General features: G+C 55.7%; 1 protein-coding gene across 2 annotated transcripts; it reads right to left on the bottom strand.

Moving 5' to 3' along the window:
* Window positions 1-56: 56 nt before the first annotated feature.
* On the bottom strand, window positions 57-24,136 carry ASIC1 (acid sensing ion channel subunit 1). Of its 2 annotated transcripts, XM_055336991.1 has the most exons (11): window positions 23,775-24,136; window positions 22,970-23,165; window positions 6,587-6,737; window positions 5,835-5,962; window positions 5,401-5,551; window positions 4,954-5,010; window positions 4,375-4,528; window positions 3,844-3,935; window positions 3,266-3,345; window positions 3,069-3,173; window positions 57-2,910 (listed from the first exon to the last, which is right to left on the bottom strand). In XM_055336991.1, exons 1-11 carry the CDS (start codon window positions 24,134-24,136, stop codon window positions 2,806-2,808), a joined length of 1,581 nt encoding a protein of 526 aa, XP_055192966.1. In that variant the 3' UTR covers window positions 57-2,805. The 2 variants fall into 2 exon arrangements, with proteins under 2 accessions (XP_055192966.1, XP_055192965.1); XM_055336990.1 differs by lacking the exons at window positions 22,970-23,165; window positions 23,775-24,136 and adding an exon at window positions 9,362-10,075.
* Between the last annotated feature and the right edge of the window lie 2,494 nt (window positions 24,137-26,630).

The raw sequence follows: 26,630 nt of genomic DNA, 5'->3' as shown, positions 1-26,630 counted from the left end.
ACCACTCCCTCCCGTCTTGGCGGTCCGGGAGCGGAGGCCATCGAGAAGAACTGCGGGATAGAGAGGCCGCGTGAGCGGGCGCCCCCAGGCCGACGGGAGGACGCCGAGGCCCCGAGGCCCCGGGCCGGGGACCGCACCTCGGCCCCAGCGCTCTGAGGACCGGGGCGGGATGGGGGACCTGCGCGTGCAGGCCCAGGAGGTCCAACTTTCCAAAGCGCTTTGTCTTTTCGTTTCCTTCCTACTGCTGCAAGCCTGGGGAGCCGAAGAGGAGAATGCACCGTTTATTCCATTTTACAAACCGGAAAGCCGACCTTAGTGAGTGAGTTGGCAAAGACCAACCCAACCCGCAAGTTAGCAGGAACGCCAGAGCTCCGAACCCAGGTCTTCCGGCTCACGGCCCAGGGCTCATTCTGCAGACACAGTGCCTCCGTAGCTACCTCACACCAGAATTTGAACCCAACTCTCTCCCTGACCTTAAAAATCCTAACCTGCTTCCAGGTTTTAGTTTGGATTTTGACCCTGCCCCCTCCCCGAAGAATCCTTTGTGCCAGGACTTCCCTTTAGGACTTCTCTTGCCTTTGACCTCTCTCCCCCTTTCCCTGCCCAGTAGTGGAAACCATTTCCTACTGCGATGGTCAGTCGGGCCCCATCCCAGGAGGACCAGGGAGGGTCTCCTTGCTTGAGCCTCCTGACTTCTCCACGATTGTTTGGCCCCAAGCTAAGGTCAGCTGGAGGCACTTCGTGGGAGACCTAAATACTCTCGAAGAGAAGAACGACACCGAAGAGATGGTTGAAACCCAGTTTATTAGACCAGAGGCATGCGTCACCCATAGCCCTGCCTGCTGTTCCCCATCCGGTGCACACCCATTGGCCTTGCTCCTGCTTCCCTTTGGAGAGGTCTGATCTCCAAGGAATTTCTAGGAACCAAGAGTTCCCGAAAATCCCATAGCTTCACTCTCCAGCACCAGGCCGATGTACAGGTGACCTGCCAAAGTCCTGTTCTGGGGTTGGAAACCAAGAGACAGCTGGGTAGAGAAGGCCTAGGAAGGGGTAGGCCTCTGGCCTAGGAGGAGTGCCTGGGGGAGGCGGCACGACGGGCCCTCTACCTCACTTGTTTCTCATTAAGATAGGAAGGAAGGGACAGAACAGCAGAGCTTTCAACTACTCTAAGCCTGTATTTTTCCCACCATTACCAAACCATACCTCACCAGAAAATACAAGTGGTGGGCTTGGGTATTAGGTGAGGAAAGGAGGCTGGGCACCCAGAAGAAAGGAAAGGTCACTGACTGAGGACCTCAACTTCTGCTAGTCTGCATGCCGCTGTTCCAGCTACAAGAATCACCAATCCACAGTTCCCCTTGTGTCTGATACCCTTGGCTTAGTGTGCAGAGCAGATCCACTCCCTAGGTGGGGGGCTCTGTCTGTAACTACCCCTTCTCGGGGGAGGCCACAGTCAGCCAGGCAAAGGGCATTGGGATGGTGGGACAGGGGAGGGAATGTTAAGGCTACAGGGAGGGCGTAGGGTGCCCGGGATTGGGGGGAGAGGGTGAGGCCAGAAAGAGGCAGAGCTTGTGATTCACAGCTTCCTTTATGTCGCCACCGAGACAGTGCGAAGGTTACAATGCGCGTGTCGTCTCCTTGTGCTTCTCAGAGGGATGTGTGTACACAGTACAGACACCAGGGGAGAAAGTCCAACTCTTTATACAGGCGAAGGCATTCAGAGACCAGGGAGGGCGTAGAAACACAGAAAGGGGAACTTTGGGTGGGAAGATGGTTCTTAGAGACAAGAGGGGATGGGGGTAGAGACAGACAGAGTTAGGGGAAAGTATATACAGAGATATAGCAATATAGAGTCTGTATCATATAGAAATAGAAAATGCAGATGAGGTTGTTGAGAGAAGCAAATGAAGTTGGGGAAGAGGACTTGGGAGAGTTCCATAAGAAAATTTATGGATGTGGCCCTCTGCAAGGGCCCCAGGGAGAGGGACCAGTGAGGTTAGGCACCAGTGCCCCTCTCCCTGAGCTGGAAGCCAACCAGCTGGATCTTTCATGGGATGGTAAAGGAGTGCTACCTCTTGGGATTTCTCTCCAGCAGTTCTGGGGTGGGGGTAAACTTACAGATATCAGGATGTGGCCTACAGCACCAGGGCCACATCTCCCCATCATCCACTTCTTCAGGTGATCCCCCATCCCCAACTCCCTAGAGACTTCACATGTAAGGGGGTGGGGATGGGGACTAGAGTCTTAGTTCCTGCCTGGAGACTTGGGGTTGGGGGGGGTCACTGGGCTGAGAGGGTCTCTTAAGGCTGGGGAAGCCCCCCCCCACTAGCCCTCCCCTTCAAGGTACATTCTCTGGTTTGGGGCCAAATTCCAGACCCCAAGGATCCCCTCCACCCCCCCACTGGGAGGGGCTTTGGTGACTGGTGGCAGCAGAATGTAGGTGGACACTCAGATGACAGACAGCCAGACAGACAGAATTCAGGCTGGGAGCTGGGGGAGGCAGCATGGAACAGAGAGGGGCAGCCTGAGGTCACCTGCCCCATTCTCTCTTTTTAGTTTGTTTAGTTTAGTTTTTTTAAGATTAGTTTCGGTAAAAATAAAAAGAATGGGGTAGAGGCAGGGAGAGGGCTCTATGGTCAAGATTCCTTCCTCTGCAGACCAGAGGAAAAGGCTGCCCAGGAGTGGGAGACTACCTTGGGAGGGGGGAGTGAGTCCCCAGGGCAGATGTGGGGGGGTCGCAGCTGAGGGCCCCCTTACTCTCCTAGCCCTCCCCACCTAGGCCTTTGGTACAGTGGCCTGCGGGGCTCAGCAGGTAAAGTCCTCAAAAGTGCCTCGGGCCGGATGGTGAGGTAGGATGTTGGCAGCATACGTCATCCCGGCAGGGTGGCCCCGGAGGCTCTCACACGGGTTCTAGGGGAACAGGACAGGGACTGGTTATCAGAAGGGCCACAGGTGGTGCTGGGGCGTGGGAGAGGCAGAGGAGAGAAGGTGGGGGGGGGGGGGGGGGCGTGGGCCTGGGGCTGGGGGTAGGGGCAGGACTGGAGGGCACCCCTGTCTCGCTCCCTCACATGTCTTTTGACGTCATCCAGGCTGAGGGCCACACCCTTGTCCGCGCTGCTCCTTTTGGCCTCCTTCTGGCACTTTCCTCTTCGGCACAGCTTGTGTTTAATAACCTGGGACAGAGGCGGGGCGGCGAGAGGTTAGACGGCAGGACCGCCGCGCCGCCCCTCCGGTGGCCCCGCCCCAGCGCCCCGCCCCCGCTTACCTCATAGGCGTAGTCGAAGAGCTCCAGTACTGTGAGGATGCTGGCCCCAATAAACAGCCCCATCTGGCCCCCAATGTCACCTGCAGGAGTGGGGAGGGCACGGGGAGGTCAGAGGTGTCAGGACACCGTAGAAGCAGCAGAGCTCCCTGGGACAGGGGCAGGCAAGTCGCATTTGCAAAAAGATGGACCGCCTTTGTATAAAGGGAGCACAGAGCAATTCTGGTGGGGTTCTTATTTTCTTCTCTATGTTTTTCTACATTTTTTCTACTTTTCTAAAGCGAACAGGTATTCAGAAAATATCAAATACCCCAGCATTCATTCTCTGGGTGAATTTTCAGAGGCTTATCAAATAGTTCCCCATTCATACCCACGGGCCTGTCTCTTCCACTTTGCCCTAAAAGAAGGTTCACCCCCTCCTCCCACCAAGACAACATAGTTTGGGGAAAGGCCCTGGGAGAGGGGGAGAATGGCAGGGGACAAAGGAACTTGTGGGACCGAGGCGGGCAGCCTGCTTTGGGCGGTAGGATGTCACACCATGCCCATGGCATGGGAAGGGGACAGTGCCATGAGCAGCTCACCCAGGAGCCCTGCAATTTCATAGGCCTTCTTCTGCTCAATAGTCTCATAGTTGAGGACTTCAAAGAAAATGTCCAGCACCAGGATGTTCTCCCTGCAAAGGGGTTGGGGGAGGAGACCTGGGTTCAAGTCACATCTCTGTCCCTCACTGACCAGGTGACCTTAGCAAGTTACCTTCTCTGAATCTGTCTCCATACCCATAAAATGAGATGTTGATGGGGGTACCCTCAGTGTAGAACTGTCGTGAGGATTAAATGTGATGGCAAAAATGAAAAGATGCTCTGCACACTGGCAAGCATGGGGTTGTTCCCAGTTACAGCAGTGAGGATGAAGATACAGAATGATGCAAGGAGGAAAGAGAGCTGCTTCCATTGCTTGTTCCAGCTTGATCTGCCCCCATGCCCATCCCAGACTCTTTGGTTGCCTTCCCCTTTTCATCTCAATTTCCTCCTGTCTACCGGCCCCTCAAAGCCCACTCACACCCTCTATAGTCCCAGCCCAAGGGCCCTGCCCTGCACAGCCAGAGCCCTTACCCTATGTACTGCTCAGACTTGTTGAACTTCTTGGCCAGGTACTTGGCTGACGCTTTGCTGGGGATCTTGACCATGGACAGCTCCTTGCCATAGCGGGTCAGGTTGCAGGGCATTTCACACACACAGTACTCCTGGTCCTTCTCCACCAGGAAGTCTGTGCCCGACCAGGCGAGAGGCACCAGTTGAGTGGTGCCCTTCGGCCAGCTCCTTCCCAACACGAACATCCTGGCCCTGTCCGAAGGAAACCTAGGCCCCTTTCTCTTTTTCTGACCTGTTCTTCACCTGAGCCCTGTGTCTGCCCTGTGCTGATCCTCACCCAGCCTCCCCATGGGTATTTCTTAGTCCTATAGCTCATTGGGGCCCTCAAGGGTCAACCAGCTGAGGTGCTGATGAGAGAGGGTGAGGGCACAGGGGCCTCTAGAGATATTATTCCCAGCCTTGCTTAAGTCAGACACAAGAGATTCCAAGCGAAGCCTGATCCAGGAGTTGTTGGAAGCTTCTGGGAGCTTGGCCTAAAACCCCTATGCATGTGGCTCCTTCCTTCCTTCCCCCAGACTGCCCCAAGACAGGGGTGCTCACCCAGAGCAGGATCCGCACACTCCTTGTACTGTTCTGGAGTGCAGTATGGGGCATCCCCTAACAGAGGAGAAAAGACAGTGGTGCAGGATGGAGATTAAAGGGGTCTTGTGATGATGATGGTGGTGGTACCAAGCGCCTAGAGACTGGAAGATGGGAGTGGGTGGGAAGGCAGGACTAGCCAGCCCCCAGTATGTCCTGAAGGTAACCACACACCACCCACCCCACAGTCCATCCCTCCTGGACCCCTTCCCACACATTTTTATGGGTACAGGTGGGAATTGAGGTTAGAGGGACAAGAGCCATGTGAGTATGGAATGGGGCTAGAACTGGGGTGCAGAAAAGCCATTTAATCTTGCTTCCATGTTGGCAGAAGGTTGATGGGGAGCTGGTGAGGGGCAATGCAGGCTGAGGGGCTCCAAGATTGTGTTTGGAGCTTTGGGGCCTGACCTGGCATATGCACCATGCGGCAGTTACAGTTCTCCACCAGGTAGCGTGTCTCACAGTCGATGCGGCAGGCAGTAATGCTGTAGGAGTCGAAGAAATCCGAGTCCATGGTAACAGCTTTGCAGGTGCCCCAGGGCGGGGGCAGGTAGATGAGCTGCTGGGAGAGCCGGGGAGCTGGGGGGTGTGGGGACTTCTCCCCAAGTCACCTTGATGGACTTCTCTGACAAGATGCAGAGCTCAGGAGCCTTGCTCCCTGTCCCTCCACAGACTCTGAGGGTCTCAGAGTTTGCAGAGCGCTCCTGTTCATTCATGCTTCTCACTAGTCAGATCAGCCCCCAGGCCCTAGCTCACCTGTTCCTCCTGTATTGATTACCCACCACTCCATCTTGACCCCTCAATACATACCCCCTGGGACCACCCTCCCGTGGCCCTCTCACCCTCTGCTCCTGGCAGGACACAAAGGTCTGGAACCCTGGGGCCACACCAAAGCCCAGCTGGTCGATGAAGGGAGGTTCATCCTGACTGTGGATCTGCACTTTGATGCCCGCTTCGAAGGACGTCTCATCTATGGGAATGAGGAGCAGGGGTGTATTGGGAGGGCTTCTGACTCCCTAATCTCATTCAGAGCTGGGGCCATGCTGCCTTTCCTAGGGGTGAGCACAGTGCACACTGGGACTGGGCGAGGGGTTAGTCTCTGGGGGTTACTAGCCCATTCCCAGCCTCCTTTCAGGTTCACTAGCTCCACGCTGCCCTGATGAACACCACATCCTACACGCTTTTCTTACCGGGCCCTGGGTATGCATCTTGCAGTTTCAAATTCTTTCCCAGACACTCTCTATTTCTCCCCCTCCCTGTCTCCCTTCTTCCTATCTCTCTCAGCCCCAAGGTCCCTCGAGACCAGACTGACGGCAGGCAGCCCAAGAAGAGAGGGAGTTATTTATAGAGTGAGTGGCGGCCACTGATGGAAAGCGACGGCTGGTTACCTTGGAGAGTAACTGAGCCAGGAAGGGGGAGCCAGGGAACTGTGAGGGTGGCAGTCAGGTAGAGTCGGAGATGGAGATGGCAAGATGCTGGGAGGAAGGGAGGAGGGCCAAGACCTGTCTCAGGTCCCACAATGGATCTCAGGAGTCCCCTGGTGGAGGCTGATGGCTAGGGCCATGGGAAGGGGCCCCTGAGAGAAGTGACATACCAGTCTCTCCCCATACAGGCAGGTACTCATCCTGCTGGATGTCCAGCATGATCTCCAGCCCATTGCCAGTCCCACCCTTCATGGTCTTCAGCCGTGGACGCCCATCTCGGCCCGAGTTGAATGTATAGCACTTTCCATATCGTGTGAAGACCTGGCGAGGGCAGAGTGGAGAGCCTGAGAGTCCTGCCAGCACCCGCTACCTACCAAGGGTTGTCCCCAGACCCCTCAGCTGCTGTAATCTCAACACACTTCTGGAACGATCCCTTCTGTGCAGCACTTTCTCCATTTGTCCTCCTTCCCACCCATTCTCTGCCTTCCTTTGCCCTGATGTGCACCCTAGAAAGCTGATCCCTGTGGGGTGCATTGCCCCATGCTCCTTTGCCACTTGGACAGGCTTCGGGGTGGGTGTGGCCAATGGGAGCTTATCAGAGAGGGATCAGAGAGCAGAAGGAGGGGAGATCAGGGTTTTCATCCTTCCCCACCCCTCATGGCTCTGAGAATGCTCTGGCAGTAGTTTAGACCCGCTGAGACTGCAGATCCCACCAGGAGGCCTCCCTGCAAAGTCCTGCCACTTCCCTGTGCCCCTCTAGCCTTTATGTGACAATTTTCCCACTATCACGAAGTGCCTCAGGCCCCTTCAGGCAGTTTCCGTTACTCTGCCCACAGCTCTATAAACAGTCCCTTTGTTCAAGTCTTTTCAATTAAACTATCTGAGTGGCAGTCCTGGGAGGACCCTGACAAATATACCTCCATCACCAGGATCCCATCACTGCCATACTCCTGGTCCCTCCTAAGGACCCTCTCCTCAGGCCCAAGTTCCTAGGACTTCTGAGATATATCTTCTCTTCTGGATTTTGCCCCAGGCATCTGAAATCCTGCTCTCCCCAAGGTTAATTCCCCCCACCCCCAGCCATTAGCCCTTTGTGTCCATCATTGTCCCATCATCACCAGAACCTGAAAACTGACCCAGTTGCCATCCCAAGGACCATGCTCATCCAAGCACCAGTACCTCCTCCCCCAGGATTTGGTACTGAGCATCCAGGGCATGGCATGCTTGGCAACACTTGTGCAGAACTGAGGGGGCCTCAGAGGAGCTCTCAGCTTTGGGGGCAGTCTTCCTACTCCATGCCTCAGAGCAGCCCTTATCAAGGCCCTGATGACATAGCCACAAAGAGAAGAGTGAAGCAATTCTTTGTGGCCTTCTTCCCACAGTTTCTCTGAATGTTTCCAGGTTCCCACAAAAATGAGGGGAGTGTACTTTTCCTACTGCTTGATGGCAACAAAATCCACAAAGTGAGTTAGAAGGTTAAGTACACACATATGCCAGAGAAAGAGAGAGACAGTGTCAGGCCAGACCAGGGAAATCAGGGGTGTGGGGGTTACTAGGAAATAGAGTCCTAAATGTTCCCTTTCCCCCTTCCTAGAAGACCCTCTTCCCCATCCAGAAAAGAAAGGGCAAAGTCCACAGATGAAGTTGAGAGAGAACTCCAAGGACTTGTCCTCCCACCACTATGAGGTTTTGTGGCATTCGGTCACAGGCTCCCAACACACACCCATGCCTACCCCTCCCTCTGGGAAAGTGGGGGGCTGAGAGCGCTGGCTTACTTGGGCTGAGAGCTGTGCAGGGGACCTGTGGGCCACTGCTGCCACCTGGTGGTTCTGTGTGAGAAGTGTCTGCTCTACCTTTTGGTCTAGAGGAAGCCAGGTTGACTCCTTTCTTATCTCATGTTCCTTTATTTCCTGACCTCCCTGAGGCCCAGTGGCCATAAACCTCCTGGTCTCTGTCTGCAGCTGGTCCATGATGCACTTATATGACGACACCCACCTGCTCCTGTGCCAGGGAGGAGGTGGAGGACTGAGGGGATAGATGTGTGGGAAGGGAAGGCCTGGCATCTGGCATCGGGACGGGGCACAAGAGGAGTCAGGCCAGACAGAAGGGGAAGCTGAACTGGGTAGGGGATGGGGTGCTACTTGGTCTCTCAGCAAGGAAGGCCCTAGACTCCAGAATGGGAGGGCAAGCAGGAGGCTGACCCTGCCACTGAGGACTTTCCCAGGGAAGAGGATTCCTGATTACTTAGACCTGGGGGAGGGAGAAGATTCAGAGGAGGATTGTTATTCTCCCTCGACAGACAGACAGACAGACACACACACACACACACACACACCTGTAGAAGGAGCACTGAAAGACCAAGTGAGGATGCACTGAAGTCCCAGCTTTGGTCACTGCTGAGAAGGCTGTGGTGGGGTGGAGTCAGGGACTGTCCTCACCCCTCCACCTGCATTCCACACCCTTCTCCTGCATCTCCAGAGACCAGGTGACACCTGCTCTGGCTCCAGCCCAGGGGTCACAATCAAAATTTTTAAGGCCAGGTCTAGGTACCCACCAGCAGAGCAAAGTATGACCTCAGAGACACAGTAAGGTTCTAGGCCCTGCTGGATCACAAGGAGGTCTGGGGAAGGGCAAGGGCTGGAGATGCTGGAGAATATTCAGGGAGACCCTGGGGGCCTCCAGGCAGCAACTAATTACCAATCAGCACAGATGTATTTCCAGATTCTAACATGAAGAGCGGTACCAGTACAGACCGGAAAACAGCAGCCCAGCCCCAGCCCCAGGGCAAGCTGGGCCTCCCTGAGTCCTGTCGGGAAGGGTGGGTGGCTCAGGTGAGGTGGAGGAGAGGCAGGATGGCCACCAGCCCCAGTCCCAGGAGGTGATGCTCAGGGTAAGCCGTGGCGGACACTCTTGGGGTGCTGTGCCAGGCATGGGCCCCCACTCACCACCGAGAAGTTGTGAGGGCCACAGGGCCCCCCGCAGTAGGAGCAATCGAGCAGCATGTCCTCCAGCCGGTGGCAGGAGCGATTGTAGAAGCGATGCAGGTTAAAGGGCTCCCCAGAGAAGGCCTCGGGCCCCGGTGGGGCAAGAGGCACCCCAGGGTCATCACTTTCATCCAGCCCCAGCATGGGGGCCAGGTAGAGCAAGTCGGGGTAGCTGAGCTGGGACAGGCGCACGGCATTCGTGTTGCAGAGAGTGACTGCCGGGAAGGCCAGCTCCGTGGTGGCCACCTCATCTAGCAGAGTCACGTGCGGGTAGCTGAGGTAATAGGCGACGCGGTCCCCCACCTGGCACAGGAAGGCGCCCAATGCCAAGACAAAGGCCACTGCCCACAGGGCCTGCCTCGGCCCCAGACCTCCCTCCACGAAGATGTGGCTGGCGCCATGCAGGGTACAGCTGTTGGCAAAGGCCACCAGATCCATGGGCGAATCCTCCTCTCTAGCCTCCTTCCTCACTGCCTCCTGTTCCTTCTCTTCTTCCTCCTCTTCTGATTCTGAGTTGTCCCGCTGCCGCCGCTGGTGGGGACCCCAAACATCTCCCAAGGGCCCTGGGGCCTCCTCTCCAGAGGAGAATGACACAGAGCAGAAGATCTGGATGGGCATCTTCTTCAGGGCCTTCCACTGGGGGATTGGCAGGAGAAACGAGAGGCAGATGTGTTCTCAGGCAGGGACCAGCAGGGCCAGCCACCCCGCGCCTCCGCAGGTGTCCGAGGCTCCGTTCTTCCTCCGTCCACCCTCCTGCCCCAGCTTCGGCGGCAGTGTGGCTGCTCGGCGGCCGTGTGGCTGCTCGGCGGCGGCGGGCCGTGTGGCTGAGCCTGGGCGGGGCGGGGAGGAGAGGAGGACCTGCCTGCCCTGCCTGGGAGGGCGGGTGTCTGGGCTGATGAATAATGGATGGCAGCGGGAAAGGGAGCCAGATGGAGAGGAGGCGGGCCACAGCCCCTTTCCGGCCACCAGCTCCAGCAGGACAGCGAGGGTTGAAGACAGTGGAAGCCCTGGAAAAGCCTCGGGGCTCCAGGTGAGACTCCTTTGCTCCCACAGCTCACAGCAACAGCCCCTGCCCCTCCCCCATGACATTCAAGCTGCCCGTCACCCTCTCATCTGCTCCTCAGCATCTCCCTCCACCTTCCTACCCCAGTTCTGGGTCCTCGCCCCCATTCTCACTGGTGCAGCCATTCCCCTGAGACATAAGAGCCTCTGCACTCTCTCGGCTCTCTCTCTCTCAGAACTCTCATTCCTCCTTGACTGCCCCTGAGTCATAATCTCCCCAATTATTCCAATGATCATGCCCCCACCTTCTCCCAATACACTCCTAAGACCCCAGTTCCCTTCCTGTCACTGCCCTAACCCCAATTTACCCGGTGACTTCCTGAACCCTTAATTCCCCTGCAATCATTGCCTTGACCTCCAGTTTCCCTCCAGCCAGTCCCCAACCCCATTTATCCTTCCCTCCCTCCCCTGACCCGGCAGAGCTTCAAGTCAGCACAACCCCTACATGCCCCCCAACCCCCCCCCCCCCCCGCTGAGCTGTACTTAGGTCACTTTCTCCTCCTCCACCTTTCCCTTCTGTGGCTTGGGGGGCAGCCCAGGTTCCATTAGCAGAGGTCTCTCACTGACCACAGACTCATTTATGGCCAGTTCCCGGCACCAGGAGCGGGGGCAGGGAGGGACCCAGTCTCTTGCAGCTGAAAAGCTTCCAGGCAGATCACCACTCCCCCTCCTAGCTTGCCCACCCCTCAGTGGTCCAGGAGAGGAGTTCGAGGAATTCTGTCCAGGAGGCAGAAGAAATGAGATCAGGGCAATCTCCCAGGTCAGGTGGAGAGCCTCGGGAATCAACCTGGGGTGCCCCCCAAACCCTCAGCCCCAGCACCTTAGTCTCTGAGGCTCCCCTTGCTCCCAGTTTACCATTCTCTGACCCCAGGCCCCTGGCCCCACTGTGTGCTCTGATTACTCAGGGCCACTGATTGAGGAACTTGAGCCATCAGTCAAGTCTCCAGGGCCTAGAAGGTGACCTGAGGGAGGAGTGGAAGGGAGGGAGGGAGGGGAAGCAGGTTAACCCTTCCTCTGCAGGACCAGAAACAAAGCAGTGGGGGTCCGATGAGTCTACTTGGGCCTTGCCATTCCTTAACCATCCACAGCCCCAGACCCCCTCCCTATTCTCCTTCCCCCCTCCCTCCCTCCCTCCCTCCTCCTCCAACACCTCTCCCCTTCTCCATTTGCATGCAGAGACCCTGGAGGGTGTTAGGGATGGCAGGCAAGATGCCAAGTTCAGTGGCACTGACTGATGTGGGACCTCTGGCCTCAACTTTGCTGCCAGGGACACAGAGGCCCCAAGGGAAGAGCAGTCGTTGAGATCTGGCCCCTCTCCATCCTTTCACCATTGCCCTCAGACTGGCCTCATCTCTTTTGCCTAAACATCAGCCTTCCACCTGACCCCCTAACTCCCCGCCTCCCCACAGTTTCTCCTCACCTTCTATAATTCTGACCATTCTCCTGCACAGAGACCTTCTTCAGTCACCAGTGCCTCTTGGTAAAATCACCTCCATCTCAGGAAAAGCTATATGAGGCCTTGGCAATTTCCCTTCCAGCCCTCCTTCCCCACCCTCCACAGCAGTCCAGCACCCAGCCAGCGTGCCCTTCTCCTATTCTGTAGATCCCCTAGGCTCATTCACAGCTCTGTGCCTTCCTCGGATTCCATCCGGAGAATTTCTCCTCATTTTTCGAGACCTTACTCACACGTCACCTCCTCCAAGAAGCCTTCCTTCCCTGACTGCACAGGGCATAGTTAGTACCCACCCAGCAAACAGAACAAAGGGTCCCATCCTGCTCAAGTCCCTACAGGCTTGAGTAGTAACCAAGAGCTCCTTGACGACAGAGACTGTGAGAATGAAAGAGCAAGACTCAGGGACCATGTGAAGGAAACCAGAACTGAGAAAGACCAGGAAGACCCAGGGCAACTGCAGAGGCCACTGCAGAGATGAGGAGAGAGAGAACCCCCCACCACACACCTTCAGCTATTGTCCTCAGGCTTCTTCTGTATGAACTCAGGGGTTCCTTTTCTGTTTCTGGTCCTGTGTGCATTTGCTCTCCCCCCCTCCACCCCCCCCCCCCCATCAGACCTCAGCTCTCAGAGGGCTTTGCACATCCTCAGGATGTTTCAGAGGTAAATTAAGTTCTAGGCCTGGGTGGGAGGTGGGGAAGCTGCAGCTGCCCATGCGTTCCACACCCACTAGAGGGCATTATGCCCCTCCTTCAGACTTCCTGGAAGGGGAAGGAGATTAGACTTCCAGAGGGAAGAGGCTAAGGGAGGGGATGCTTCTATCCTGGGGCTTCACCAGAGAGGGGGGACATGCACACCCAGCGGCTTTAGAGGACAGCAAATCCGGGTATGGCGGGACAATTCTTCCCCCACACCAACATAAAGACCCACACTGCACACCTACACAGCACTACACACAGCTCCCTTGTGGGGCAACAAACACACACACACACCCCAACCGCATTTCCTCCCTCCTCTAACATTCCCTCCCGCCTCATCTTGTTCCAATAGACAAATCCGAATATTTCACAGTAATGGCACGTAAGGAAAGTATCAAGCAGCACACACAGAGGCCCCAGGAGAAGTGGCCAAGTAGACATGCGCGCAGAACAACAAACCAATTCTGTACGCTCTGTCCAAGGGTGCAACCCTTCCCCGTGTCCCCAGTATCATTCTTAAACTGTGTGTGGCAATTCAGTGGTTTCTGACTTTCTCTGCATCTCTTTCTAAAACCCCCTCACAAAAATAAATAAGTAAATAAGTAAATAAATAAATAAATAAATAAATAAATAGAAATAACCCCACCCCACCCCCCTGCCAACACTTGTAGAATGTTTCATGCTTCTCAGTAGATATCTCAGGGATCCTTATACAACCTAGCGAAAGGGTTTGAGTAACTTTACCCTCAGTTGACAGATGAAGAAACCGAGGCTCAGTGACCTGTTCAAGTTTCATGGAGAGCAAGTGGTGGGCACTAGAATTAGACCATCCCCCTCTAAATCCCTTCCTCCTTCATTCTTTCATTTATTCATCAAATAGTCACTGAGTGTTTATGGGCTGAGGACACATGAAGAATATATGATGAACCAGGATCCTGCCTGTGTGGAGCTTACTGTCTAACTGGGGGAGACAGATACCATTTTCTAAAAATTGCAAAAGTAAATACTTACTTGCAAATCATGATCAGGGCTATGAAAACATAATTTGGGAGTGAGTGACAGGAGGTTCTGACACAGCCCGGGGAATCAAAATAGGTTTCTCTGGGGAAATGATGTTTGAATTGTGATCTGAAGAATAAAGAGTAATTAGGTCTGTATGAGGTGGGGCAGGGAAAGAGTATTCCAGAGAGCAGAGTTATGCAAAGGCCCTGAAGACCTTGGGTGGGGTGGGGGGAGAGCTTGGAGGAGGAGGATATAACTGGACATCCAGAGCAGGGTAAGAACAGGCTGGAGAAACAGGCAGGACCCAGAGCCCTCAGGATCTTGCAGGCCAAAAAAAAAAAATTAAAATTAAAATTAAAAAAAAAAGGATCTTGCAGGCCACAGCGAAGATTTTTTTTTTAAAGATTTTTGTAATGAGAGACACAGAGAGAAAGACAGAGGGAGAAGCAGACTCCATGCAGGGAGCCTGATGTGGGACTCAATCCTGGACCCCGGGATCACACCCTGAGCTGAAGGCAGACGCTCAACTGCTGAGCCATCCAAGTGTCCCCACAGCAAAGATTCTTGTCCAAGGACAATGGGAGGCACACCGTGGGAGGACTTCAAGTGATCAGAGCAGTATTTTGAAAATTTTGGATTTGTCTACTGGAACAGCCAGAGGGGGTGCTGGAAGACCTGTCAGGAAACCATCACAAGGATCCCTGGGTGGCGCAGCGGTTTGGCGCCTGCCTTTGGCCCAGGGCACGATCCTGGAGACCCGGGATCGAATCCCACGTCGGGCTCCCGGTGCATGGAGCCTGCTTCTCCCTCTGCCTGTGTCTCTGCCTCTCTCTCTCATTCTGTGTGACTATCATAAATAAATAAAAATTTCAAAAAATTTTTTTTAAAAAGGAAACCATCACAAGGTCAGGTGAGACAAGGAGTAGAAGTGGACTGGCTTGGAGCAGGGTGATAGGGTGGAGATGTTTAGGAGGCATCAGTAGCAGATCCTATTAAGGGAGATGAGGGAGATGGAGTGTTAGGTGCTTCCTAGTTTGCATAAGTGGCTGAATGGTGGGGTGGTTTACTGGGCCAGGAACACAAGGAAAGGACTAGTTTGGGAGATAAGATGATGAATTTGGCTTTGCACATACTGGGTTTTTTGAGCCTCAGGTCATCCAAGTGGAAATGTGAACAGGGAGACTGGCCATTAGCACAGAGGCTGAAGACAGCCAGGCTGAAGCACACATCTGGCACCTGCCAAGGTCTAGATGCTGACATGAGTGAAGAAGAGATGGCCCAAGAATAGAATAGGAAGTCAAAAGAAAGAGAGAGCAAGCCTAGATTGATCAATATCCACCAAAGCCAAACAGAGTCCCAACCTGTGACTTAATGACAGCTCCCAGTTATATGAGTACATAGGACAACTAAAAAACATAAACAAGAATGTTCATGGTGGCTTTACTTCCAATAGCCAAAAAACTAGTAATAACCCAAATGTCTAGCAAGAGTAGACTGGATAAATACATTTTGACATATTTACATAATGAGTACTACACAGCATTGACAAAGTGCTACCACCACACAAAACAAAACAATCTCACAGACAATATCATGAGCAAAAGAAGACAGACACAAAAGTGTGGGTACTGTCTGGAGAATACATATAGTCTAGGAACTTCAAGAACAGGTGGAACGTATCTGCACCACCAGAAGTCAGAATAATGGTTAACTCTTGTGTGGTAGCATTGACTAGGAAGGGGCCCAAAGGAACTTTCTGGGGTATTAGAAATGTTTTACACTTTTTTTCCTCTTTTTTTTTTTTTTTTTTAGAGACAGAGTATGTGCAGTGAGAGGGGTTAAGGGTAGGGGCAGAGGGAGAGGGAAAGAGAGAATTTCAAGGAGACTTCCCACTGCGCGTGGAACCATCTCATGACCCTGAGATCATGACCTGAGCCGAAATCAAGAGTTGGACGCTTAACCCACTGAGCCACCCAGGCGCCCCAGGTGGCCTCAGCTCTTAGTTTTGGTGGAGTGCTGGGAGTGGACAGAAGGCAGCCTGAAGTGGATTGGAGCATGAGTTTGAGATGAGAAGATGGAGACAGTGGAATATATACATTACTTTTCCGAATTTTATCTGAGAAAGGAAGCAGAGAGAGTGTGGGAGCTGGAGCTCAAGCCACGGAGTTGAGAGACCTTTGGTTTTTGGTTTTTATCTTAACCTCAACCCTGATACATAGTAAGTGCTCGATAAATGTTAGCTGTCATTGTAGCTACATATTTCAAGATGGGAGAATCTTCAGCATGTTTCATGTGTCAACAGGTAGATTCTCCTGGAGAGGGAGAGACTGACCATAGCTGAGGGAGAGGCAAATCTTTAGGGTGAAATTCCTATACTGGAAGAAGGAGATCGGTTGGAAAGAATAGGTTGAGGGGATCCCTGGGTGGCTCAGCGGTTTAGCGCCTGCCTTTGGCCCAGGGCACCATCCTGGAGTCCTGGGATCAAGTCCCGCATAGGGCTCCAGGCATGGAGCCTGCTTCTCTTTCTGCCTGTGTCTCTGCCTCTCTCTGTCTCTCTGTTTATCATGAATAAATAAATTTAAAAATCTTAAAAAAAAGAATAGGTTGAGATTTCAGCCTAGATAAGAGGGATGTTCCCCAATGGGAAGGGGGAGATCTTGGCTGAGGCTTCTTCTTCTTTTTTTTTTTTTTTTTTTGGCCGAGGCTTCTTTAAAAAAAAAAAGATTTTATTTATTTGAGAGAGAGACAGAGAGTATAAGAGAGAGAGAGAGCATGAGAGAGAGAGAGCAGGAGCAGAGGAAGGGGGAGAGGGAGAAGCAGACTCCCCACTGAGCTGGGAGCCTGAAGCCATGCAGGGCTCAATCCCAGGACGCCAGGATCATGACCTGAGCCAAAGGCAGATGCTTAACCCATTAAGCCACCCAGATGTCCCTTCTATCTTCTTGGTGAAGCAGGAAGCAAAGTCTTCTGCCGAGGGTGCAAGGGGGGCTAGGAAGGGTGGCTGAGATGAGCAGAGAAGCTTGAAGGAGTCATTGGGATGAGCAAGGTGACCCGGAAAACACAGTGGGGTTGCTTGGCGGCACTGCATGCCCATTTCAGGATGTTGATCATGAGCACAAGGTGATTTCAAGCTGGCTTGTCGAGTGACCTCCTCTGGCAAAGCTTGGCTGCCCTGGAGCCACCTGAGGAAAGCCAGTGGCGGGTCTACCTTGCAAAGCTGGGATTTGGCCAAATGGCACAATGGAAAGGCAGAGGAGTCAAAAGACTTGGTGTCACCAGCCTAAGTCTGGGGTTCCTTCTCCTTTGCACCTTTTCTTTTCCTTCCTGCCTCCTGCTTCTTGAGAGAGCATGGCAAGTGGGGAGCCAGACACCCTGCTCCCCTTGCTCCACAAGGCCCACTCCAAAGTCACACACAAAGAACCTGGACTTAGAAGATCTGAAGTCAAGGTCCCAGTCTGGCATGCACTGGCTGTGTGACCTCAGCCAAGTCACCTAACATCGCTGAGCCTCAGTTTCCTCGTCTCTCAAGTGAAGATATTAATATCTGCCTGCCTCCCAGAATTATGAGGATCAGGAGCTAAAATAAAGGGAATTTGTAAATTGCAAAGCTCGACTGGAAGAGATGATTAATTTTGCTGGTATGTGCTCTGCATGCGACCAAAGGTTTGTCTGCGCACGAGCTCCCTCCCACAATTGCACTAAGAGAGCTGCGAGTGCCCCCAGGCACATCCACACACGTCCACTTCATGCCCTAATCTACGTCCCCCATTCCAAGACACCCCCACCGAGGTGCACCTGTGTGCTTGCACACTTGGAGTGAGTGTGGCATGGGCACAGGAAGGCTGAGTTGGCTGCTGTCCATGGTAAGGCCACTGCAGCGGTCTCACCCCCGGGATGTCCCCAGCCTGGCTCGATGATGTGACGCATCAATTAGAGACACACAGCACTAAGCCATACAGCCCAACCTCCCAGGGCCCTGGGGACTGCAGCCTGGTCAAGGGAGTGCGGATGAGATGGATGAGAAAGGGATGAGAAAGGGTTTCCTTTCCAAGAACTCACAGTAGCCCAGAAATCCACCACTTGCCCTCCCTCTACCTCGGGAGTAGCCCTGGAGAGCCTGGGGGCCTCAGAGTCTCTGTCCTTGTGGTTTCTTAAGGGAACCTCCCCTCCAGGTGAATACACGGCTGTTTCGTGCTCATGTTAAAATCTTCCACGAGGAAAGTGTCTGATCCACGTGTCCAGGCAAGTCAGCACCGCGCGTCCGTTCCATGCATGGGCCAGCGTGGGCTCAGCCAAGAGAGTCCCAGAGGCTGAAGGAGGGGCTGCCTCTTGGCAAAGTAATTTAGCCATCTACTTAGAGCCTCCTTTCCTCACAGGAAATTGTGCCTAGAAGCTGAGAAGTGGAGCCAGATGAAACTATGCCTAAAATAGAACCGAGGGGTCCCGGTGCCCAGCCTCATCCTCCGCCAGAACTAGGTACCACTTCTCAGTCTTGCTCTCTGCTTTCCACGTTTGCCTCCCAGAATCCCCACACAAGCATCCTGACTGGAAGGTTCTCAGCCAGAGGGTAGAAGTTGCCGGAGCCGCCACCTCAGACCGACTCATCTCCCCTCCCCCCAGCACTGCAAGTGCCTTCCACAAAGTTGAAGCATGCTCAGAAGCCACCTCCACCCACAGCAGAAACGTGGGCCTCTCTGCAGGCCTCACCCCTGCTTCTTGGATGCACACCAGGTGCAGCAGTGACCATGCCGTTGAGCTTTGGGCAGGCTGGCAGGCCGGCAGGCCGGGGCAGGAGAAAGGCCCCTGGCTTGGAAGCACTCCTCCTCCCCACCCTTGCACTTCCCACTCTGCCCCCAGAGGCACTTAGTTACTTACATCAATTCCCTATTACTTTAGCCAGCAGCCGGGAGATCAATTAACTTAGAGTAGCCTCTTAGCTAACTGCAGTCTGGGAGAGGGGTGGAGTCCAGGACGGCAGGGGAGGAAGGAAGGAGAGGGAGAGGAGGTGAGAGAGGAAGCTACGTTATCCAAAGGAGGTTTGTGTGTATATGCATCTGAGAGAGAGACAGAAAGGGAGAGGGGGGGAGACCCGAACCAGGGTCCCCCGTATTCTTGCGTATTCTTGCGACCAGCTCCTCTCCAGCCACCTCCCTCCAACCTCTAGCACTTTGAAGGGAGGGAGGGAGGGAGGGAGAGAAAGGAAGGGTAAGGCTGGAAGGAATGCCCTCCTCCAAAGTTAACCTCTCCACTCCAGCCTCTCTCCTGTCCCGCTGCAACGTCTGCAGGTTCCCCTTGCCGCTGCCGGACCCCCACGAACACACACACAAAGACGCGTAGGGTCCGCCCCTGGGTGGGGGGGTGGCGCTCAGGACCCTCCTTCCCTCTGTCGCAGTCTGGGCAGCCCTTCCGTGCAGAAGCCCCTCCACTCCCTGCTAGCTGGAGGGAACACACCGGGTAGTGAGGCTGGGCTCTCCCCAGGGACTCCTGGTCTGAGCTGCTCGGGGTTGGAGGGGGGCGAGGTAAGCTAGGGTGTGTGGGCGCGAGGGGCAGAGCTAAGGCGGGGCTAAGGAAGCTGTCTCTGGCACCTGCCAGGCCCGGTTCAGCTTTAAGATGGCCTCTCCCTCCCCTCTCCAGGTCTCAGGATCACCCACCTACACCCACTTCTATCACCTTCTAACCCCTCTAGGAGCTCCAGAAGAGTCCTGCCCCCTCCAGACCTTAAGGGGATTTCTGTCCCACCCCTCCTCCTCAGTCCATCTCTCGGGGAATTCCTGTCTCTACTCCAGGGACCTGGGCAGAGGGTGGGGGGTTGGGGACACTCCTGTAGGCCACCTCAAGGATTCGTGTCCCCCAATCCCTTGTCCCCCAATTCCACCCCCCAAGAGAGAGAATACCATCTCCACTGCATGCCCACCCCCAAGATTTCCATTTTCTGCCCTCCCCTTCCTTCTCTTCCAGGGCCCAGAAATGAATTCCCTTCTCTCTCTGCCCCAGGCAGAGGCTCTGGGTCTCAGCTGGAGGAGGGGGATGGCATAGGGCTGACTGGGCAGCCATCTGCCAGCCCCCTCCCCTTGGCGCTGCTCAGCATTCCAGCCACATAGGAGCTCCCACTGCCAGGGACAGATAAGGTGCAGCTGGAGGCTGGCACCAGCTGCGGCTGTGCTCACTCCCTCCGGCCCCCACCCAGACAACGGCGGACAGCTGCGCCCCGTCCCCCTCCAGGAACCCCTGCCCTGCCTTGGCCTGACTGGCCTTGAGGTGGGGTGGGAGAGCAGAGCCTCAGACCCCGTTGCCCCGGCAACCAAACATCCCACCTCAAAGGAAAAGCCTTGGCCAGGGAAGAGGGGTCCTTGACAGTGGGTCTTTGGTAGCTTCCTCTTTTGGTAGCTCAGGAGAGAACCACTACGGTCCACCCTCGGCCTCTGCAGTCCCAAACTAGTTTCTCCCAGATTAACCCAGGTTCCCCATATTTATCCTCACTCTCCCAAGCTGACTCAGCTACAGCTGGGGGGTGGGGTGGGTAGACCCAGTCAAACACTGTGACCACCAGTCCATCTGCTGCAGTTAAGCTGGATTCTGAAGACATCTGAGGGGAACACTTGTCACTGCAGATCCCTGCTAGAGGGACCAGGGTCTCTGAGGGACCAGAGTATGCCCTTATGCCTCCTGAACTGTCCTCTATGAGCAGGGTTCTCACTGTCGGATGAGCTTGGCCCCTGGAAACCTGCAGAGGAGTTCACATGTACCTGTGCACACTGTATTTTGCAAAATCTCTGAACCAGGGCTTGGACTCTAGGTTTCTGTTTCAAGGCAGCAGAAGATGCCAAGATGGTCTCTCCTAAGCTCTGACCCAAGAGGCAAATGTTTTCTTCAGTGCCACAACTGTCCAGGGGCTAGATACATACCTCTCGACCTAGCAGAGAATGGCAAGGATGGAGAGGAGAGGTTAACTATTAGACCAAAGTAGGTGGAGCTTCGGGCAAGGAGTGTCGACGCCCCTAAGTACCAGGGACCTGGAGGAGAGCGGCGGCGCAGCCCCTCTCTTCCCCTCGGGAGATGTCAGACATGGACTCACAGCCAAGCTCCCATCTGTGTAGGGACATCCCTATGGGCAGAAGTGGGAGAGCTCCGGACACAGAAACAGTGAGCAAGGAGGTCAGTGAGACAGGGTAGAAGGAGGCGCTGAGAGGTTTGGGTGCAGCCAGACTCAGAGTCAGGTCTTTGACATGGGCTCAGAAACATCAAAAACCTGGTCTTCCCCGGCAACCCAGAACCAAGAAGAGCCAGGGCTGGGACTGCAGGCTATCAGCTCTCATATCTCCTCCCACCCCAACCCCAAGCAAGAACAAGAATTCCAATTGCTCCAGAACTTTGTGAACCAGTCATATCACCGTCTGACACTTAGAATTGTCCCCTCAGATAACATGGACCAATCACATTTCAGTATCTCCATTTTCATGAATCTAACATGTCTTGGCAATCACCACTTGGAATCCTTCCAGACATGAGGGACAAACGGAGCCTCAACTGAACACTTTTTATGGACGAACTGTATCCCCATGTTATGCCTTCTTAGCCCTTCATTCAATACTACAAACCATCCAAGCTACTGGGTTTTCTCTTTCTTGCTGGTCCCTTCTGCTATATATTGGGTATGTTGCAGAGGAGGACGGCTCTCTGCCTTTCACCCTCACCTAACTTCTACTACTCATGGGTACGTAATTGATGAGCCTGGGAACCCTTTGGTCTCAGGTTCTGGAGAATCCAGGACTTCCCTGTTTTGAGAAAGGAAAAGAAGGAAGTGGTTAAGGCATCACCCTATGCTCCCCATCAGCTTGGCTCAGCAAGGAGTATGGGCATGTAACCTTCATCTGGCAGGATTGACAAAGGACCATAAAACTGGTCTGCAGAGCAGGGCTTAAAGAGGTGGGAATTCTTCTGTAACCTCAGCAGGAAAAAACAAGGATGACCATGGCTCCAATATTTCTACACAAACAAGTGCAGTTCATGCTCCCATAATGCTAGGAGGATGCAAGCAAGTAGGAGAGAAATGGGAAAGGGAGAAAAGGGAGTCTCTGAGAGCAGAGCATTAGAGGCAGGCATGGATAGGAAGGGGATCCTAGAGAGACTGGGTTTTCAAAGAGCAATGACCAGAATTGGAAGTGGACATCACCACTCCAGGGTTGGCAGTAGTAATAAAAAGAGCATACTATGTTGGAACTTTACAAGATATGAGTTCTAATCCTGAACCTGTCACTAACCCGCGACTCATCCTATTGTTCTGTCTCAGTTTGCGCATTTGCAAAATAGAGATAATATGGCTGTTTATCCAGGGGATTGCACGAGAGCCTACAAAGCATTCTGAAGAGTTACAAGCATCGTTCTCTCATCTGGTGTCATTTTTCACCTATGGCTTCAGGTCCTCTGGTCCCGTTCCAGCCTCTGTCTAGTTGTAACCTCTCAGGAACCTGTATGACTTGCCCAGGATCACCTGGCACATGAGATGCAAGTCACTTCTAACCCTCCCTGGGATCCTGGCTTTGAGGCAACCCCATCTGCGGGGAGCGCTGTGTGGGACTGTGGGGCATCTCCATTTTCAGAAGCAAAGAGATGAGGGAAAAAAAAGAAGCAAAGGAAGCCTCCAGTTCAGCCATGACTTTGTACCCCAAATAACCTCTCCTTCCTCAGACACTGGCTCTTGCTGACAAGGGGAGGAACCCAATCAGAGAGCATGCGTGTGTATGTGTATGTGTGTGTGTGTGTGTGTGTGTGGAGGGGGTGTGTGGCACAGAGAGAATTACCTGTCTAGCTATTTAAGAGAAAGCTTCCCTCACTTCCTATGTTTCATGGTGCTTCTCAAACTTAAGTTCAAATCACCTGTCAAAATGCAAATTCTGATTCAGTAGGTCTGGAAAGTGGGGTGGCTAAGTCCTGCAGTTCTTTCAATCTTCCAGGTGATGGTCCTCAGACCTCCTTTCTAGTAACAAGGCTGCGGCTTACCCACCACCACGTCCAGGTCTGACACCTGTAGCCCAAAAAGTAAGCTTGATGGGGTTGGGGTCATGCCAGACTCTGTGGGTATGTCTGCCTGTGTGTGCTGTGCACTGTGGGCTCTCTTTCCTGTCGCCGTGGACACAAGGCTGATGCTCAGGCCCTCCCACAGAGCAAATGAGCCCCTGTACTGAACTAAGATCCCTCCTGACAGAAGCAAACCCCAGGGACACTCAGCTTCCTCTCCCGGAGTAGCAAGCTTGACAGAGGCCCCAGGGCTCCTAATCTCCTCTTCCTCTTCCTCTTCTTCCTCCTCCTCCTCCTCCACAGGCCTGACTCGGACCCCACACCAGGGGACTCACTCACCACCTTGAAGTCTTCAGCGCTGCAGACCTCCCCACGGAAGTGGCAGGAGAGCAGCATGTCTCGAATGTCGTGCCCCGCGCGGTCGTAGAACTCCCGCATGTTGAAGGGCTTGGGCTTGAAGCTGCGGAAGTTGGCCTTGTCCTGCAGTATCTCCAGCTGCTTCTCATCTGCCATCTGTGTGTCCGGTATCTCATACCTGGAGCCCAGGGTGAGCAGCGAATGGATCAGCATTTTTCGTCCCTGCCTCCATTAGGCCTCCAGAACCCCAAACCCAACTGGGGGTGGGGTGGGGGTGGCAGGGGGCAGAGTTAGCCCTGGGGATCAGGCCTGGGCACGGGCACAGGAGAACTAGGTGTGTCCAGAGGACCTACCCCATGGGGTCTGAGGAGACAATAGGGTCTGCAGTGGCTGCATGGGTAAGGGAGGGGAGGGCAGAGAGATCAAGGCAGGAGCTATCTTTTATATTACAGTCTCTACCCAGTAAAGATGGTCTGCCCCCATCCCTCAAGTAAGGAGAAGAAGATCAAGACACAGGGGCAGGAGGGTAACAAAGGTCACTCTAGAGAGGGTACTGATGTCTCACAGCTCAGGCTGGGACTATGCTGGGGTCAGAGATTGGGTGCCCTGCACTGCATGCTCAGCAGTACTCCAATTCCTTTGCTGTGAGTGGCAGGTCTGGGGAGCCTGGAGGACAGGGTGGTCTGGGCTCTATGGTGGGTTTAGGAAGGCAAGCACCCGATGGGAATAACTAGGAGCTGGGATGCATGCAACTCCAGGGAGCCGAGGATGGGTGGGAGCCGCCCACCTGTTGTTGAGCAGGGCCAGCAGCTCCCCAGCGTGGTACAGGTCATTCTTGGAGACTTGGCTAAAGCGGAACTCGTTGAGATTGCACAGCGTGACGGCGGGGAAGGTGAGCTGGGAGGCGGCCACCTCATCGAGCTTGGTGACGTGGTGGTAGTGGAAGTAGTACTGCACCCGCTCGGTGCACACACACAGCAGCACAGCCAGTGAGCCCAGGAAGCACAGGGCCCAGAGCGCCCGCTTCAGAGACAGCCGTTCGTAGGAGAAGATGTGGGCCAGGCCGTGCAGCGTGGAGCTGCTGGCGAAGGCCTGGATGCTCACCGGCTGGACGCCTCCCACCTCCTCCTCCTCGGCCTTCAGTTCCATCCTGGCCGAGGGGATCCTGGGGAAGATGGGTAGTCTGTTATTGTCCTGCGGTGAGAGTACACATGGGGGGCGGGGGGGGGGCTGCAAATGCGTCCCTTGGGAATCCCTGTCACCAGAGGTCACCGCCTCTGGGGCAGAAGACTTCCCTCTGTGTGAGCCCAGAGGTGGCTGGCCAAGGGACACCCTCCTAGAGGAGGGTTCCTCCAAATGCAGGGGCTCTGGGGTCAGCTCAGGCCAAGAGAATGCTCTCCCAGGGAAGCTTCCCAGGCCAGGGGAGACCCCAGATGTAGTCATCCGAGAGCGAGAGGAAGTCCCAATATTTCCACAGGCAGGCACAGGAGTTCCCTCCAGATGTGGGGTCAGTCTGGGACAGGAATGTCCGCCCCATCCTGGAGACGAAGACTCCCCCAGATGGACAGACCCGGGGGGGGGGGGAGGAGCTTCTGGCCACGGGTGTCCCCAGGACTGGGCTTTCACCCGGGTAAGCGAAACCGGGGCTAACCGCCCCCCACCCCGGGGAGGCGGGAGGGGCCCGGCCCGCGTCCTCACCTGCGGGCGGCTCCAGTTCTCCCAACGGCGGCGCGGGCTGTGTGTGTGCATGTTTGGGGTGAGGGTGGGGTGGGGGTGGGGGTGGGGGTGGGGGAGGGGGAGGGGCGGGGGGCAGCCCGAGGTGGACGCATGGGGGGCGCGGTTCCCTGTGACAGCAGCTGTCCCCGCCCCGGGCGCAGCCCCCCTCCGGTCCAGCTCCTCGACGCAGCCCGGTCCCCTGCGCGGCCCCCGCCCCCCTCCCAGCCGCCGAGCCGCCCCGGCAGCCGGGGGAAGCGAAGGGGAGGAAAGTCCTGGCTTCGGGGCGCTGGGGAGTCCCGCGGCCCGAGGCGGGGGCATCGGAGACCCACCTGGGGGGGCTTCGGGCACCCGGCAGGCGGCGGCGGGTCCTGGGGCGCGGGGCGGACGCGGGCTCAGCGCCGGGCGGCGGAGGGGCTCATGGCCCGGAGCGGGAGCCCGCGGCCCGCGGCGCACAGCCCTGCAGGGAGCGGCCCGCCCGGCCCGGCTCGGCCCGGCTCGGCCCGGCTCGGCCCGGCTCGGCTCCGCTCGCTCGCTCGCTCGCTGGCTCGCCTGGGCTCGCGGTGCCGGGGCTCGGCGCGCTGCGCGGTGCTCTCAGCCCCGGGATCTGCAGGGATCCATCGTCCGGCCGGGAGGCGGCGGGGGAGGGGAGAGGGTGCGCGTGCGCGCCTACGAGTGTCTGCGAGGGTGTCTCCGGGCCGGGGTGCGCGCGGGGCCCCCGGCCGCGGGAGCGGGACCGAGGGCGCCCCCCGCCGCCTCGCCCCCTGCGCCCGGCCGCTCCCCGCGGCGCCGCCTCCCGCCGGTCGGGGAGCCGCGTCCCTGCCCGCGAGGCCCCGCGGCTCGTGTGTGTGCGACCGTGTGTGGTGTGTGCGCGCGCGCGCCCCCGCGAGCGCGAGGGAGGGAGCCTGCCCCCAGCGTCCCCCTCCCCGCGCTGTCTCCGTCGGATCGATGCTCCTGCCTCTTGCTGCTGCTTCCCCCGGTGGCGGCACACGCGCGCGCGCACACACGCGCACACACACGCGCACACACACACGCGCGCGCGCGCAAGCTCCGAGTCACACTTGACTGATTCAAGCACTTGCTCGTGTGGAGACACAGACACACATAGGACCAGAGTCGCGCCACGCCACTCACAGCCACACACGCACACACGCACATCCCAGAGGCCTGGCCTGCAGGGTAGGCACTCAGGAGCTTACCCTCAGGCACCTGGTCTCATCCCTCCTCCCGCCTACATGTGACACGGACACACATGCACGTATGTAAACAGACCTACAGCTTGGTCGCCCCGACCCCATCCTTGGGCTTGCCTTTGGAGGGTGGCGTTCGCAGCACCTCCCCCCCCTCCCCCCCCCCCCCCCGCCAAACCTCCAAAGAGGGAGCACAGAGACAGAAGAAGAAATAGCCAGAGGTCAAGGGAATTTGGACCGAAGTCAAGAAGCAGGGAAAGGACAGGGGGTGGGACTAGGACGAGGTGGGAAGGTGGAGGGGTGGGGGTGGGGTGGGGTGGACGGGATGAGGACGGGATGGAAGGAGGAGCAGAATTCTGGGGCACTGAGCCCAGGCCTGGGGGCTGCTCCTGTAGCCCTCACTTCTCTCCTTCTCTCTCTCTCCCTCCCCCCTCCTCTCTGAGAGGCCTTGGGGGGCCCTCCCTATCCAATTAACAGAGAAGGAGCAATCAAAGGGAAGTTGTTAATTTGCTGATGCTCATTAGGGGCTCTTAGCACGGAGACTGTTGAGGTCTGATGGTGTCAGATGATGAGGAGGGGGATGTGGGGGACCAGAATTCTATCTCTAGAAGCTCCTTCAATCCACTTGCAGGCTGGCACAGCTCTGGCAGAAGGAAGGTGAGAGGTGTGTTCCCAGGGCTTTAAGTGAGAAGAAAGAACCTGTAATGAGCAGAGGCTGGCACAATGGAAAGAAGTTGGAT

The sequence above is a fragment of the Nyctereutes procyonoides genome, unplaced genomic scaffold (assembly GCF_905146905.1).
Source record: "Nyctereutes procyonoides isolate TBG_1078 unplaced genomic scaffold, NYPRO_anot_genome, whole genome shotgun sequence".
Lineage (NCBI taxonomy): Eukaryota > Metazoa > Chordata > Mammalia > Carnivora > Canidae > Nyctereutes > Nyctereutes procyonoides.
The sequence above is the reverse complement of the archived record's forward strand: the minus strand, read 5'-3'. Positions and strand labels throughout refer to the sequence as shown.